General features: G+C 39.9%; 1 protein-coding gene across 3 annotated transcripts in view; it reads right to left on the bottom strand.

The window, feature by feature from the left end:
• Positions 1 to 1,081: 1,081 nt before the first annotated feature.
• Positions 1,082 to 17,043, bottom strand: part of LOC140206115 (uncharacterized protein C1orf21-like) — a 206,643-nt gene continuing 190,681 nt past the window's right edge. For all 3 annotated transcript variants that reach the window (XM_072274293.1, XM_072274292.1, XM_072274294.1), the window contains one exon: positions 1,082 to 1,853. In XM_072274293.1, coding sequence (XP_072130394.1) covers positions 1,815 to 1,853 — 39 coding nt within the window. In that variant the 3' untranslated portion in view covers positions 1,082 to 1,814. The remainder of the gene's footprint in view (positions 1,854 to 17,043) is intronic.

Raw genomic sequence — 17,043 nt, 5'->3', positions numbered from 1 at the left:
AATAAGCAATACTCAAGATTTAGCAAGTGTTGAGTAGAACAGGGTGCAATATACATGTACTGACATTCCATGTCTCATTTCACCCTTTTTCATCCTCACTTCTCTCTCTCTCTCTCTCGTTTTACAGTTTTGTATTGGATTAATGCATCTGCACGTTTCTTTAATAATAAAAGATGATTACCAAGGGTTCGCTGAACTTAGTTTCTACTCCAAAGGTTGATCTCTAAGGTCAAATCCCAAAATAACATAGGAAAAGAGACTATTCGTAATCATAAAACACAAGAGATTCTGCAGATGCTGCAAATCCGCAGCAACACACACAAAATGCTGGAGAAACTCAGCAGGTCTATGAAAATGAATAAACCGTCGACATTTTGGGCTGAGGCCCTTCTTCAGGACCATTAAGGAAGGGGGAAGACACTAGAATTAAAAGGTGAAAGGGAGGGGATGGAGGACAGGTTAGAAGGTGATAGGTAGTGGGCAATGTAATGGGTTGGAGAAGGAGAAATCTGATAGTAGAGGAGAGTGAACCATGAGTAAAAGGAAAGGAGAGGCACCAGGAGGTGGTATAGGGCGGTGAGGAGAAGAGGTAAGAGGCCAGAGTGGGGAAGGGTGAGGGAAATTCTTCCCAGAAGGAGAAATCAATGTTCATGTCCATCATGTTTGAGACTACTCAGACAGAACATAAGGTGTTGCTCTTCCAACCTGAGAGTGGCAAAAGCAAGTGCAGAGCTTCATGGGGTGTTGGTGAGGCCTCCCCTTCCCTTCGACCCCCTCCCATGGTTCACTCTCCTCTCCTATCAGATTCCTTCCTTTCCAGCCCTTCACCTTTCCCATCCACCTGGCTTCAACTATCATCTTTTAGTGAGTCCTTCTTCCCCTCCACCCCACCTTTTTATTCTGACACCTTTCCCTTTCCTTTCCACTCCTGAAGAAGGGTTTCAGCCCAAAATGTTGACTGCTTATTCATTTCTGTAGACGTTGCTGAGTTCCTCCTGCATTTTGTGAGTGCTATACATAATCATACTTATCAACATCAGTTCCTCCACCCCATGATAAATAAGCAATAGCAAATCACAGAAAGAAACTACAATGTCTTTATTAATAGAAAAAATCAAAATATCTCTGGCAACACCATTATCTGCTAAAAGCAACCATATTATCCAGCACCGAGACAGAAAGCATTTTATATATATATATTTTTTTGGATAGAACAGGTGCTTATCAGTTCCAGAGAGAAAAGAAGTTTTATATTTAATTGTGTGTGCCTAATGGTTGGCTTATTAGGTTGCGTTCTCATAAAAGGTACAGGTTTTTCACTGTTCGTTGCACAATTCAATGACTGGTGGCAGACACAATTGAAGGAATCAACAGGAGGACATCCATCCGTGGTCATGTTGACCAAATTCACAAGATTTGACAGAGGCCTTTCACAGGTTTCGAAAGTTCATCAGAGAAAACTTGTGTTTTCAGATGCGACTGGATCCATGCAGGACCAAGCAGATTTCTGAAGTTTTGTTTATATCACCTGTTTTCTTCCTTGGTGTTTGAGGCAACACTCAAAGTTGCCATTCTTGTGGGCATGAGAAGAATGAATGCAGAAAGGAAATGATTAGCAGCAAAGAGCATTGATAGTCCTCAAGGATGTTTGCATCACCGTTTGCAAGGAAACATTAGTCCCATCACGTAGCACACCATGGCAAACAGGCTTCCACCTCCAATGCAGTTTTATTCGCAGTGGTAACTTGAACATACTGATCTGGCTTTAGTCTATATACACAGTGGTAGTCGTATATTATGTGAAAGTATTGGCACTATGTAACATCCTCTTCTTCTGAACAGTAGTCACGTCCCTAAAAAAAAATAAATAGCATTAATTTTAAAATCCAATAATGCATGTTCTTTCATTAAGTCACCTAATACAAATGGAATTAGTGGCAATTCACTAATGTCATGCTATCCAACATAAAATGATTTTGTTATTATTCAGACTTACTTTTTTCCAGTTCATATTGCATGCTGCAATTTATAAAATTAAATGAAACAACTTTGATTTAATTAAGCATTCGTTACTGGTCTGAATTTGAAAAAAGGCTTTTATCTCCTTCCAATTTACCATCACCAGTCCTTGAAAGTACAAGTACTTAAGGTCAAAGTATGACTAGTGCAAAGTGGCAATTCCACACCAAACTTGAAACACAGAAAGCTGTTCGACAGTTGTGGTGGGGCTTGGATGCCATCACTTCCTTCACAGCAAAACCAAGAGAACTTTAACCTCTGAGGTATCCACCTGCTTCAATCACCCTGGTGCCCAATAATATGGTAACTTGTCTCAATGTTTATTGTCCAGTAGATGCAAGTGCTCTTAGAGGTCGGTCATTAAGCATATCAACCTCTGCCTGTGGAATGATCCAGATCTGCTCCAATTTAACTACCGTCACAACAGGTCAACAGCATTGACTCTCAGCTCAGCTCTGGAACATCTGGACAGTGAAGATGCACACATCCAGATGTTCTTCATGGACTACAGCTCAGTATTTAACACTATCATCCCCTCTAAACTACTCAATAACATCCTTAGTCTCGATATCTCAATGTGTAACCGGATCCTGGACTTCCTCATTTGCAGACCCCAGTCAGTAGAGATCGACAAAAACATCTCGTCCACAATCACCATCAGAGCAGGTGCACCACGAGGCTGTATGTTTACCCCCTGCTCTATACCACTGTGGTTGGCCGAATCAAAGTGGTGACAAATTGGCATATAGGATAGAGATTGAAAACTTGGTTGGGTAGTGCCACATTAACCTCTCTTTTTTTGTAAAAAAAATTATTTGTTTTTCGCTCAGCATAACAAAACTTTCAATTTTCAGATACATTTACATTTCTTCCCCCACAGATATCAGCTATCAGAACACTTCCATCAAAATATAGACATCACAACATCCTGTACAAAAGCCCTTATTACTACAGCAGACAGGTTTACATCTACATACTGCAGAAAAGGTTGCCATGTTTTATGAAAACTATTTGTTTTTGAGTGTAACATACATGTCAAAAAGTCCAAAGGAATGTATTCCATGATTAAGTTACGCCAACCAAAAAGTCCAGGGGCCTTATCGGATATCCAACTAAGTAAAATATTCTTCCTCGCACAAAAAACCAGGATGTTAAAAAGTTTTTTCTGATGTGCATTAATAATACGACTGCTGGGAAGCCTAGGGGAAAAGGCACTGAGTCCAGTTCAAGCTCCATCTTCAGAATCTTTTCCATTTCACCCAAAATATCATTCCAGTATGCCTGAAGTTTGGGACAAGTCCAAAAACAGTGGGTGAAAGTTCCAGTATTTACTTTACATTTAGAACACATTGGAGAAACCCCCGTCTTAAATTTCGAGAGACGATCTGTAGTCAAATGGGTTCTATGCAGAATTTTGAATTGCAATGCTTTAGTTCTATTACAAACTGAAATTTTCTTTGCATTATCACAGATGTCTTCCCATGTTTCAGCTGTAATTTCTACTCCCAGCTCTTCCTCCCAGACCCTTCCCAGCTGCTCAGCCTCTCCACAAGAATATTCCCTCAGGATGCAGTAAAAAGTACTTCACCCTTAAAACAAAATACCCTCTTTTCTATGTCAGAACTATAGAAATCAGTTAACAATGTTTTTTTTCTGTATATAATCTCTTATCTGAAAGAAACGAAAAAGATCCTTGTTGGGTATGTTAAATTTCTGTACTATTTGACGAAAAGACATCATCGTTCTTTCATCAAACAAATCTCCTACATGGAAAATACCCTTAGAAATCCAAAGTTTAAATCCAGAATCCATTATGCCAGGCTGAAAATCTGGACTGCCGGTTATTGGAGTGAAGGGTGATATTTTCGCTGTGTTGCCCTAAATTTGTCGCACCGCTCTCCAAGCCCTGACTGTATAATTGTTATTGGATTGCAACAATACACCTTAATTAGTTTCATCTTATTGAGGAACAGCAAATTAATAAGAGGCCATTTTGCTTGTGAAGCTTCAATGTCTAGACAAATTGAGGAGGGGCCCCTGCAAACCCAGTCAACCACATAAGATAAAAAGGAACTTAAGTGATATTTTTTAATGTCTGGAAAATCCAGACCCCCTAGACTACTGGGAAGCTGTAACTTTGACATTTTAACACAGGGTCTTTTTTTGTTCCAGATGAAAGAAACAAACCAGCCATTTATTTTTTTAAGTATTTGTTGGGTAAAAATGACTGAAATCATTCATATTGGGTAGAGCAGACGAGGAAGAATGTTCATTTTGATCAAGGATATTCGGCCAAGCCAAGAAATGGGAAGAGTGTTCCATCGCTCAAGATCCTGTTTGATTTTGTCAAATAACTGTGTAAAGTTAGCTTTGAACAACTGATCAAACGTAGGTGTGATAAATATGCCTAAGTAAACAAAACCTGTCTGCCATCATTTAAAGGGGAAAACACCCTGAGTGTCAGGTACCTGCTGCAGATTCCCCAGAGGGATAGCCTCTGACTTAGTAAAGTTTATTTTATAACCTGAAAAGGCGCTAAATGAATTGTTGCATTGTATAAGGTGGTGCACTGATATAGCAGGGTTTGATAAGAAAATTAGAATATCATCCACATACAATGCACTTTTATGTGACTTTAGTCCTATGTCTGGAGCAGATATTTTGGTGTCTCGCTGAATAGCCTCAGCCAGTGGCTCGATCACTAGTGTGAAAAGTAGTGGTGATAAAGGACAGCCCTGCAGGCTGCCCCTCAGAATACTAAAATTATCCGACCTAATACCATTAGTGAGAATCGCAGCCAAAGGATCATTATAAAGAATCTTTACCCACTTAATAAAATTATTGCCCAAATCAAATCGTTCTAAAGTGAAAAAAAATACGGCCATTTGACACGATCAAAGGTCTTTTCTGCATCTAAGGAAACCACCAAGCCGTCCACTGCCTGTTGCTGACATACCTGAATCACATTAAGTAAAACAACCTCTCTCTTAACATCAACAAAACCAATGAGTTGATTATTGACAGAAGAAATTTGGGGTCCATCAACCAGTGCTCATTCAGAGATCAGAGGTGGAGAGGATCAGTAACTTTAAATTCTTGGACACTATTGTATCAGATAATCTGATCTGGGACCAAATCGTAAGTGCCATTTCATAGAAAGCACAACAGCGCCTCTACTCTCTTAGAAGCTTGTGTAGATTCATCGAAAACTTTGGCAAACTTCAAAGGTGCACAGTGGAGACTATCCTGACTGGTTGTATCATAACCTGGTGTGGAAACACCAGTGCCTCAAGAATGGAAAAGCCTACAAAAGAGGGAGGATACAGATGAGTTCATCATGTGAAATGCCACCCTCCCCCCACCACCACAGAACACATCTACAAATTGTGCTGCCACAGAAAGCAGCGTCCATTACCAAGGAGCCCCGCCATCCGTGCAATGCTCTCTTCTTGTTGCTACCATTAAGTCCCATACCACCAGGTTCAGGAAGTTATTACTGAACTGATCATTAAACACAACCGATGGATTCACTTTCAAGGACTCTGGAACTCATTTTCTCAATACCATTTATTTATTTTTTATTATTATTATTAGGTTCTTTTGGTATCTGCACAGTTCATGTTTTGCACATGTGTTGCTTGTCAGTCTTTATGCGTCGTTTCTCATTGAGTCTATTGTACTTCTTTGATACACTATGAATGCCTGCAAGAATATGAATCTCAGGGTAGTATTTGGTAACATATACATTAGTTTGATAACAAATTAATTTGAACATTTGAACGTTGACTTCCATAAACAGCAAGTCAGCCATGACTTGCTTGTAGCTCGGCTTCTCACTAACTGCATCATGTGCTAAGTTCTGTGATTCCAAATGAAATACAAATTTCCTTCCAACTGTATCCTTGTGATAACACATTGGATCTCAGAGAGTGGCGAGATCATTTAAAAAATACAGCATTTATCAGTCATTCCAAACCTCTTTTGAGAAAGTAATGGCAAACTTTGTCCATCAAGTCCCATGTGTAATATCAGGTAGGAAGTTCCACAGAACAAGCTAAGCAACGATGAAGAAAAGGCAACATGTTTTCAGGGAGAGGAATTTACAAGTTTGGTGGCAGTTTCAAGTATCTGCAAAGTGGTAAAGATGCAGCTTTGGGAGGAGCTGTAGCACGTTGCAGACAGAACACACAGCAGCCACATTAGGAATGGAGATTTTTAACAAGTGGGTACGAATCAAACAGACGGTATTACCCCCAGATGATGGCAACCTGAGTGCCAATGAAGATCTACTTATCCAATCAAGTGGAGAACATGCTATTCCTTTACATTTCATTCCTGAATTGAAGCTGATGGAAAGGGAGTTAAAAGGTTTATCATTTTCAACAAGATATCCAGCCACTGATTTATTCTTGGGACCACTGTGGCTATTCCATTTAAGCTTCAGATCAGCAGTAAGCCCCATGATATTCATGAGGGAATATAAGCTCTACTTCTACTACATCTTGACATTAATAAAGTGCATCACGTTCTCCCAGCTGTCAAGCACATCGCCTAAAGCTGCCACACTAAAAGACACAATGTTTTCCGTTGTGGCACGCCTTGGCATCTTCCTTTCAGATGAACACATCGGATAAAGGCAACTGGTTACTGGATGCTGGCTGTTACCAGTTTGCCAGAGGTGAAAAGTTTCACTGCACAAATTCATTGCACCATCCAACACACAAAATGCTAGAGGAACTCAGCAGGTCAGGGAGCATCTATGGAAAAGAGTACCGTCAACGTTTCGGGCCGAGACCCTTCAGCAGCTTCAAGTATCTGCAAAGTGGTAAAGATGCAACTTTGGAAGAAACTACAGCAACTCGACTGTACTCTTAGATGTATAAGATGATGAGAGACATTGATTGTGTGGATAGTAAGAGGCTTTTTCCCAGGGCTGAAATGGCTAACATGAGAGGACACAGTTTTAAGGGGCTTGGAAGTAGGTACAGAGGAGATGTCAGGGGTAAATTGTTTTTTTTACGCAGAGAGTGGTGAGTGCGTGGAATGGGCTGCTGGCGATGGTGGTGGAGGCAGATACAATAGGGTCTTTTAAGAGACTCCTGGACTGGTACATGGAGCTTAGAAAAAACAGGGCTATAGGTAACCCGAAGTAATTTCTGAAGTAAGTACATGTTCGGCACAGCACTGTGGGCCAAAAGGCCTGTATTGTGCTTTCTATGTTTCTATGTAATTACAGTAATTGACACACTTAGAACCTATTAAGTCATTATAAATGTAATTACTTGTGGACATAGTCCAACACAACAAACCCCGAAAATTTCAAGAACACTTTACATGAGGTGGCGCCTACAAAAGAGAACCACTTCACAAGAACAATTGAAGGTTCTGTTATTCAAGCCATTTCAATGTCTATTATTCCTACAGCTCATGCTGCCATGTTTAAGGAAATAAAATTGTTGAGAAGGATGAAGGGCAAATGCAGACTGAACTGAGCTGCTTGTTCAATAGGGAAACTTTGGCCATAAGACATTCAGCATGATTCGGACAAACATGGAAATTTGAGATGAGCTTGGAGTTCAGAAGCTGGTGTGTTGAACCCATTATCAGAGCAATGATGAGCTGGGGAGAGAGGAGACTTGGAAGAGCAAAGTGCAGGAAAATGCATAAACGGGTTAGCTTCAAGGTTTCAATTATTTTTAAGTACTTAAAGCACCTTTAATTACTTTTTCAAAAAAATATTTGAATACTTTACATAAAGCTCTTTAATAACGGGAGCATTAGGAAAACAGTCAAATGTCTTAATCAGCTTTTGAAAATCTCATACTCAATCCTTTACCCTGTCCTGCTCCAGATACTCTGTTGCCTAATTAAGTTTTGCTTCCTGACTCTAAGAGAAATGCCTATTACAGCATTTATAGGATGTTTTATTATACAATTTCCACTTTGTCCATATTAGGACTTTTGACCAATCTTTTAACAACTCTTCCTTGAACCTCAACACAAATCAAGACCCATTGTCAGCCACCAGCTACTGTGGTCTTTAATCAGAGCACCACTTGAGTGCAAAAATACTAAGTTTACTATCAACATAGTAATTCAGGCCATGCAAATACACATATTGAGAATAAGAAATTGTAATATCATTGATGTATGCAGAACAGCAGCAGGAAAGAGCAGTGCTAATTTTAACACAGTAATCTGATTTTAAAAAAGCTTCTAAAACCCAGTGGACGATTTCCTTCGCATTGATGGGTAGGATCAGTGCCTTCTCTATTTCTTATGATAGATTCAGCAAGGAAGATGCTCTTGTACTGTCACTTAATGTACTTTACACAATATTAAGTGGGGTTCAATAACAGCTGGTTGTTAATCCAACCCATTACCTTTCTTTTCAACTACACAGAACTTAGTAAAGTAGAACACAGGAACAGGTCCTTCAGCCCACAGTGTTGTGCTGAACTAATTAGTAATTAAATGCCCAACTGAACTAATCCCTCTACCTACAGAATGTTCATATTCTCCCATTTCTTACTCATTCACGTGCCTATCTAAAGCGATTCTTGAGTGTCCCTATCGTATTAGCCTCCACCATCATCCCAGGCAGGGCAGTTTAGGCACTCACCACTCCTGCCCTGCACATTTCCTTTGATTTTACCATCTCACCTTGTGTTGGGCACGTGGCCAAGTGGTTAAGGCATTCATCTAGTGATCTGAAGGTCACTAGTTCAAACCTCAGCTGTGGCAGCATGTTTGTGTCTTTGAGCAAGGCACTTAACCACACATTGCTCTAGTGTCTGTGCGAGGAGTGGCGCCCCACACAGACTTCCAATTTGCACCTTGTAAGGCATGAAAATGCCTGACGCAGGCCTCTCATGGTCTGAGTCGATGTCCCCCCCCCCCACCTTAAGAGCATGTCATCTGGTATTAGACATGTCAAATCTTGTAAAAAGATACTAGCTATCGATTCTACCAATGCCTCTTGCAATCTTATAAACCTCTACTAGATCTCCCCTCCACCGCTCCAGAGAAAACAACCCAAGTTTGTCCAACTTCTCCTTATAGCATGTGCCATCTTTTGCGGTCTCTCCAAAGTCTTAACATCCTTCCTATATTGGCAATCAGATAATGAATGCAATATTCCGAATGCAGCCTAACTAGTGTCTTATAAAACTGCAACGTAATTTCACCTCTTGGTCTCAATACCTCAATCAAGACAACCATGCCATATCCCTTCTTTACCACCTTATCAACTTGTGTAATCACTTCTATGGAGCTATGAACTTCTACTCTCAGATTCCTCTGCTCATCAATACTGTTAAGGATCTTGCCATTAACAATTAACATTAAAAGATCCCACTGGATCTTTACATTTGATCTTGCGAAGTGCAACACTTTACATTTGGCAGGTTGAAACACCATCTGCCATTTCTCTGCCCATATATGCAATGATCTATATCTCACTGTATCCTTTGGCTCATCTTCTATGTTGTCCAAAACACCACCAATCTTTGTATCAACTGCAGCTCACTAGCCAACCCATCTACTTTTTCCAGGTCATTTCACAAACAGCAGAGGTTCCAGTATGGATTTGTGTGGAACACTAGTCAGACATCCAGCAGAATAAATTCCATCAACTAATACCCTTTATCCTCTATGGGAAAGCCACCTCTGAATCCAAACTGCTAATTCACCAAGGACCCTGTGCATCTTAATCTTCTGGATGAGTCTCCCACAAAAGACCTTATCAAACACCTTACTAAAACCCACATAGACAACATTACCTAAAAATCACATTTAAATTGACTTGCCTCCTTAACAAAGCAGCAAGGAAATAGGGAGTGATATAGAATGATAGACAAAAATTGGCTTGTGTGCCTGTTACAGATTCTGTCAGCTAACTTACAAATTTCTATTATTACAGATTTTTGGAAATAGGAAGAGAATTTTCCAATATCTGCAACTGGTTTTTTCCTTTTATTGTACATACTATTGAAATTAGAGGTCAAGGACTGTGTTTTTTTAAATGGCTTAGCAACTGGAAGGAAAAGGGAAGAGTAAGGCGGATTCACTTTCCAACAATTTCGTTAACTGAAATTTCTTCTAAAAAAAATTGCAGGTGATACAGATCTGGAAACAACTTCAGAAATTTCAGGTCTCCAGTAATGGTAGTTCCCTTCCTCCCATTACCCCAATTACTTTATCAGAAAACAAAGAATGAAAGTTTTCTTCATGACTCTACTTATAACATTAAACAATTGACTATCTTCCAATGCATGTTTGTTACAGTTTGGATATCATTTGCATTAAAGAAAAAATATTGCAACAAGATATTGTTAATTAATACTATAAGCTGCTTCTACAGCTCAATGCAAAACATTAATTTTACTCAGTATTTTCCCCTATTTTGCATGAACTTCAGGTAGACAGTTTAAACCTAGATACTCTTTTACTCCAGTCATGTACTGTATACGCAAAAAAAATCGCAATAAGGACACAGCAGCAGACAGTAAATGCATCTTTCACCTTAATTTATGCTTACAACAACACAAAGAGGTGGCAACTTGACCCATCAATTCCAATTCCATCTCGTAGGGAAACAATTTCATTAGTCCCATTGATTCTCTTCACATTGTCCTGCAATTTAGCCCCTCACACATGCCATCAACTTCCCGTTGATGGTTACTTCCATCAGCCTACACAAAGGGGTAATTTACATTAGTTCACCTAGCAAAGCATTCATGGGACACTCGCACACACTGGAGCACCCAGGAATAGACATGAGCAATTACCAGAGGGAATGAACAAACTTCACTTCGTGGAGACAGCATCTGAGATGAAGATCAAACGTGGGTCGCTACGACTTTGAGGCAGCTGTCTAAATGCATGCACTCTCAATCAATAACAGGGTACGATGAACATACAGAAGGCCAATTATTTCAACTAAATCCTGTAGGAAAAAAGTGAGTAGGATGTTGATGGGAGAAAGCAGAAACTGGAGAGATATAAAGAAATCGAGGAACAAAAGCTGAAATTGCTTTGTAGAAAGGCAGTCAAAGGAAAGATGAAATCACTAAAACAGATCAAATGAAAACAAGGGAACAACTTTTCTGAATGAACATTTCCTTGAAATATTTAGAACATTGACCAAGTTAATAGTGCCCAAGCAAAGGAAAGCAAGGTATAGTTATGAATTTAAAACCTCTGAGATAGCAGTACTAAATGAGGTAAAAGGACAACATGTTCACTAACTGGTCTTCCTCAAGTGCTGTGAAAAATCAGAGTTCTGAGATTTATAAACCACTGATGATCGTTGAGATGTATCACTGCAGAGTGGAGCCTATCAATGGAATGAGAAACCAGGCAAACCTGGTCCCACAATCTGGAAAAAAAAGAGCATTTCTCCCTTGCAGGACTTGGTTGAAATTATTTTCACCTTATCTGTATTATTTGCTCTTTGAATCAGCATTCTGTTGTACAGTACAGCTCAAAAAGCCACCAGGAAGGAGGAACAGGAGCCTCAGGATTCAATCACCCGGTTCAGGAACAGCTATTACCCCTTGACCATCAGGCCTTTAAACCAAAGGGGTTAATTCCAGTTCCCCATCACTGAGTTGTTCCCACAACCTATGAACTCACTTCCAAGGATTTTTTATTTCATATTCTCGATTTTTATTGCTTATTTATTTATTATTATTTCTTTCTTTTTGTATTTCAAAGGTACATTTAATGTCAGAGAAATGTATGTAATATACACCCTGAAATGCTTTTTCTTCACAACCATCCAAAAAAGCAGTGCCTTCAAAGAAATGACAGTTAAATGTTAGAACCCCAAAATACCCCCAGGTCCCCTCCCTCCCGCGCGTAAGCGGCAGCAAGCAACAATCCCCCCTCCGGCAAAAAAACATGGGAACCCGCCACCGAGCACTCAAGTGTGAGCAAGGCAGCAGCCTTACAATACTCCAAAGACTACTCGTTCACCCGGTATTCGACCTACTGCAGGCTCTCTCTCTCCCCAGTGAGGGAAAGAGATGTCTCCGTTTCACAGCGAGAGGGAAGACTTAACAAACAACTCGCTGGTTTACAACGTTTACACAGCTTGTTGTCTTTTGTACACTGGTTGAGCGCCCAAGTCGGTGTGGTCTTTCATTGATTCTATTATGGTTATTATTCTATTATGGATTTACTGAGTATGCCTGCAATAAAATGAATCTCAAGGTTGGACTTGGCAACATATTTATGCTCTGATAATAAATTTAGTTTCAACTGTGAAAAAGGGGCCTTTTGACCCACCATGCCCATGCTGACCTTTTATTTTGCCATCAACTTCAATCCTATTTGCCTGCTTAGGACTGTCATGTATACCTGCTGTGCCCTTCTGGAATTCCTGGCCACGTGCCTGAGTTTTGAGTGTGATTGACAAGAATTACTGAGCAAACATAATAACTTGAAAAACAAACCGAGTATGATAAATACTTCAAGACAAGCTTAGAAGTAGTTCTGGTTTTTAAATTCTATTTCAATGTGTGGTATTTCTTGCAACAGATAAAATAGATACTGGGAAACAAATGGTAGAGTATTAATCACTTCATAGAATAGGCCACATTATGAGATTTTGAATTGAATATTAATGGAAGTATACAAGGAACGATTCATCAATTGAAATGTCATTCTGTCCTAGGGCAGTAATTATTTGGAACAAATTTGATGATCTGCACAATGTTAAGGTAGCAAATATTATAATGAAGCAGATTGTGTATGGTTAATCTCCATACCGTTTTCCAAATTAACTGTGGAGATCTTTAACATGCTAACGTTGAAAACGTCCTAAAAAGGTATCTATCGACATTTCATCGAAACTAATTTAGCTGAAAAACAAGGATCCTAAGCAAACTCTCATAACGGGGAGTCTTTTCAGATGAACTCTTGATCTCACAGTCTACCTTGACAGGGCTTTTGTACCATATTGTCTGCCTGTACTGCTCTTTTTATGTAACTGTAACACTTTATTCTGCATTCTGTTAGCGCTCAATGCACTGATGCTTTGAAATGATCTGTATCGATGGCACGTAAAGCAAAGATTTCCACTGTATCTCAGTGCAGGTGACAATAATAAACCAATTTCAAAAAAAAAGACCATGAGTGCAAAGTCAATGATTTGTACAAGTAGTAATTTTCAGTTGGATGAGAGATGGAAGCGAACAGAATGCAAAGCAGAGGTTCTGCTGGGTAACGTGCCAGTCAACGAAAGGAGTTGGTGGACATAATACAGGAAAACTTTCACCAATCCGACTACCTGTAATCCAGTTCCATTGATAATCCACACTGATTTCTAACTTTCCGCGCAACTGTAATTTCAAATTTTCTGGGCCACCGTACCAATCTGCTGTGCATTGTTTTGGTTGCACTAGATCTGTTCACGTGTTGGTGTGTTCTTATAAGCACAGACAGGTGATTCCTGCTTGTTTTCCTGCATTTATTACTATCACTTGCGTGAGGCGTGGCCGCCAGCAGCGGGGAAGCTGGGTCGGTCTGCCTTCTCGCCTGCCTGCCGGCAGTCGCGCACTACCCTCCAGTGTCGCCCGACCGGCGCTCCGTTCTCTTCTGCCTACGACCTCAGATCAGACGTGGTGACCTGCTGAATTTAAACATATTACTAAGCGGAGGAAAAGAAACTAACAAGGTTTGCCTCAGTAACTGCGAGTGAAGAGGGAAGAGCCCAGCGCCGAATCCCCGGCCGCCTGGCAGTCACATGAAATGTGGTGTCTAGAAGACCTCCTTTTTCCGACTTCTGCTTCTGACAATCCCTCACTTGCAGACATGTAACTTTGCCTGAAGGTATATTAAACGTCTCACTTTAGAAGTGGAAGTGCTCAACTGTTCTGTATTAGTTAATTCCTGTACATTTACTTGTATCCTTTATTTTATCTGTTCCTGTGCGGTATATTACTTTATTAAAATTTCACTTGCTACTCATTTAATATTTCTGTTTCATTATTATTTAACCCGTACTGATTTACATGAGTCACCTCTTTCTCCTTTATTAGGAGAGAGAGAGCCTGCAGCATGTCGAACTATCGGGTGAACAATGTAGTCTTTGGGGTAACTGCAAGTCTGTGTCTTTGCTATCGCTTAGCTCACGCTTGAGTGCTGGTAGTGGGTGTGCTTTACTTTTTGCCAGTGGGGAGGGGGGGATCGTTGCTCGCTGCTGCTTACGCACGGGAGGGAAGGGAGCGGCGGGGGGGATCTTAGGGGTTCGAACATTTAACTGTTGTTCATTCTTTGGGGCACTCCTCTGTTTTCATAGATGGTTGCGAAGAAAAAGCATTTCAGGATGTATATTGTATACATTTCTCTGACATTAAATGAACCTTTGAATCCTTTGATATTTTAAAGGTACGATGAGGCAGTTAGCTATTGCTTAATGTGATCCTTCTGGAATTCAGCATTTTCACTAATGTGCCGGATTATAAAAGGTCGACCTATACAACCAAATTAGGCTCAGATGGAATTTGTGGTTAATAAGCAAGAGCCACAGTGGAATTAGTAGAAACTGGAGATTATAAAATGAGCTGACAAAATATTTAATTGGATAGAACTAATTCCACAGAAATAAGGATTCTGGGAAACTTTAGGGTCCTTATAGAAGGACAAGCCATGGTTACAGGTAACAATCTTGTGAAGAAATGGAAATGGTTGGAATCCTGACCAAAGTGTAGTAAGGCTCACTCAGTTCCTAAATGACTCCACTCAGACAATGCTGGATTTGATAATGTCACCAAAGACTCAAATTTCTAGATGTACTGTGGAAAACATTCTAACTGGTTGCATCACCATCTAGTATGGTGGGGGTGGGGGTGGGAAACCGTGTAAGAGCGAAATAAAGCTACAGAAAGTTGTAAACAGTTAGCTCCATCATAGGCACTAGCCTCCCCAGTATCCAGGACATCTTCAACGAGCAATGCCTCAAAAAGACACCATCAATCATTAAGGACACCCATCACCCAGGACGTGCTCTCTTCTCATTGCTACAATCAGGGAGGTGGTACAGAAGCTTGAAAGAACAAACCCAACAATTCTGGAACAGCTTCTTCCCTTCCGCCACCAGATTTCTGAATGGACGTTGAACCCATGAACACTAAACACTACCTCACTACTTTTTTTCCTCTTTTTGCACTATTATTTAACTTTTTAATAGATATACACTTCTTACTGTAAGTTAGTTTTTATTACGTATACAATGTACTGCTGCTGCATATCAGCAAATTTCATGACATGTGCCAATGATATCAAACCTAATATTAATTACTAACATTTGGACATCTCAGTCCAATGGCAGAAATCCACTTCTAGCTTTCTCCTTCTTAATCTGCAGAATATGAACATTGTCACCAAGGCACATTTCCCTATGCACAAAGCTTTTATCGCTTTTCAATGGCATGCTCATGGGGGGGCGGGGTGGGAGAGGTGAAATGCTAAGGAAGATTTCACTGTTGCACGATACCAACTACAAACCGATAAACACCTGAGAAGATCCGTTACCTGAAACCTACACGTATCACATTTCTAATCTTAAACTACATCAATTACAAGGAAAAGCAGCAGTAACCTCAGACAGGCAAACGTTTAACACCAAACAGAATAAATCATCTCTTTGATCAAGAACATAATCCAGCTTTATGGTTTAAATGAGTAGTATTTAACACAGGCAGTGTATGGTGATATATACTGGGCTAAAACTGCCCCTTCAGTGTCAATTACATTTGGATGCTAAATAACAAAAAGATGCACAACAAGTAGTGCTTATCATGGGATATAAATGTAACAGAAAACCATTCATTTGAAGCCATTTGTGTTACGAGTAAGAAATGTGGTAAACATTGGAAGCTGGCTAGCCATATCCACTTGGAACAACAGTTGCGTACAGAGTTAACACTTAGTACACGCAGTACAAACAAAAGCAGAATGCTGCAGGTATTGAAACCAAGATAGAAATGGCCTGGCAATTTCCATATTATTTTTCACTAATTCACTATGGGCAGGTATGGCATGATTTCTCTAGATGGCACGCAAGGCAAAAGGCTTTTCACTATAACTCAGTACATGTGATACTATTGAACCAATACCAGATAATTTGACAAACTGGATGTGAGCCCTTTGTCAAAACTGGAAAGAAACTGCAGATATAAAGAATACATTGAAGGGCAGAGGGATGGATAGTCTGGAATGTGGAAAAACTCTGATTAAATGAAATATAGTTATTTTGTTTCATCTCAGCTCTGCATCTTATTCCCCTGCCTCAACCCCACCCCACAAATTTTGCACACAATAAACAAACACAAACATGCCTATTTTATTGACATATATTGCCCAGCACATTCAATGTACACAGCATTTTTTCTGTGGCCAAATGGAATACAGAGAATTCCAGTTAATTAGGCCTTCGTTTAATTGGGCAGCTGTTTATTTGGGCCAACCCTTAAAAAACAAAAGCAAATCGAGAAAATAGCTGGCTTCCCTTCGATATTTGGGACACTATGCCGCTTAATTGGGACAGAAGACTGGTGCTGAACAGTTCCTAACCAGCATCAGTTGCGTTCATGTCATGTGGTCCTTAAGACACTGCACCTTGCTTAGAGGAACAGTTTTTAAATATCACTAGTTGCCTGTGTTAGTATTCAAAAAGCAGTGATTTTTGTCACTGATAGTTGGTGAGACATAAACGGTAGGACAATTCAAAACTGTTTTGTTCATTACAGTTTCAAGCATTCAAGCTTGGAGATGACAGAATGGCCAGGAGTGAAGATAAAACAATTTCACTACTTCAACAAGTTAGGCACTATGAGAGATTTGAAGATACCACCAATCATTTTGAATATTACAATGAAAATAAAGATTTGAAGGTGGCAATCATTGAAAGCATTCGTTGAAGGCAGTTCATTATCTGCACTGGGTGTCTGCCCTGATTTTGTACATTTACAGTCAATTAAAAGAACACAGTACACTAGATGATTTCCTCTGTAGATA

Source organism: Mobula birostris, chromosome 12, assembly GCF_030028105.1.
Source record: "Mobula birostris isolate sMobBir1 chromosome 12, sMobBir1.hap1, whole genome shotgun sequence".
In the NCBI taxonomy this organism is placed as follows: Eukaryota; Metazoa; Chordata; class Chondrichthyes; order Myliobatiformes; family Myliobatidae; genus Mobula; species Mobula birostris.
Note: the sequence above shows the minus strand (reverse complement) of the source record. Positions and strands in the feature narration are given on the sequence as shown.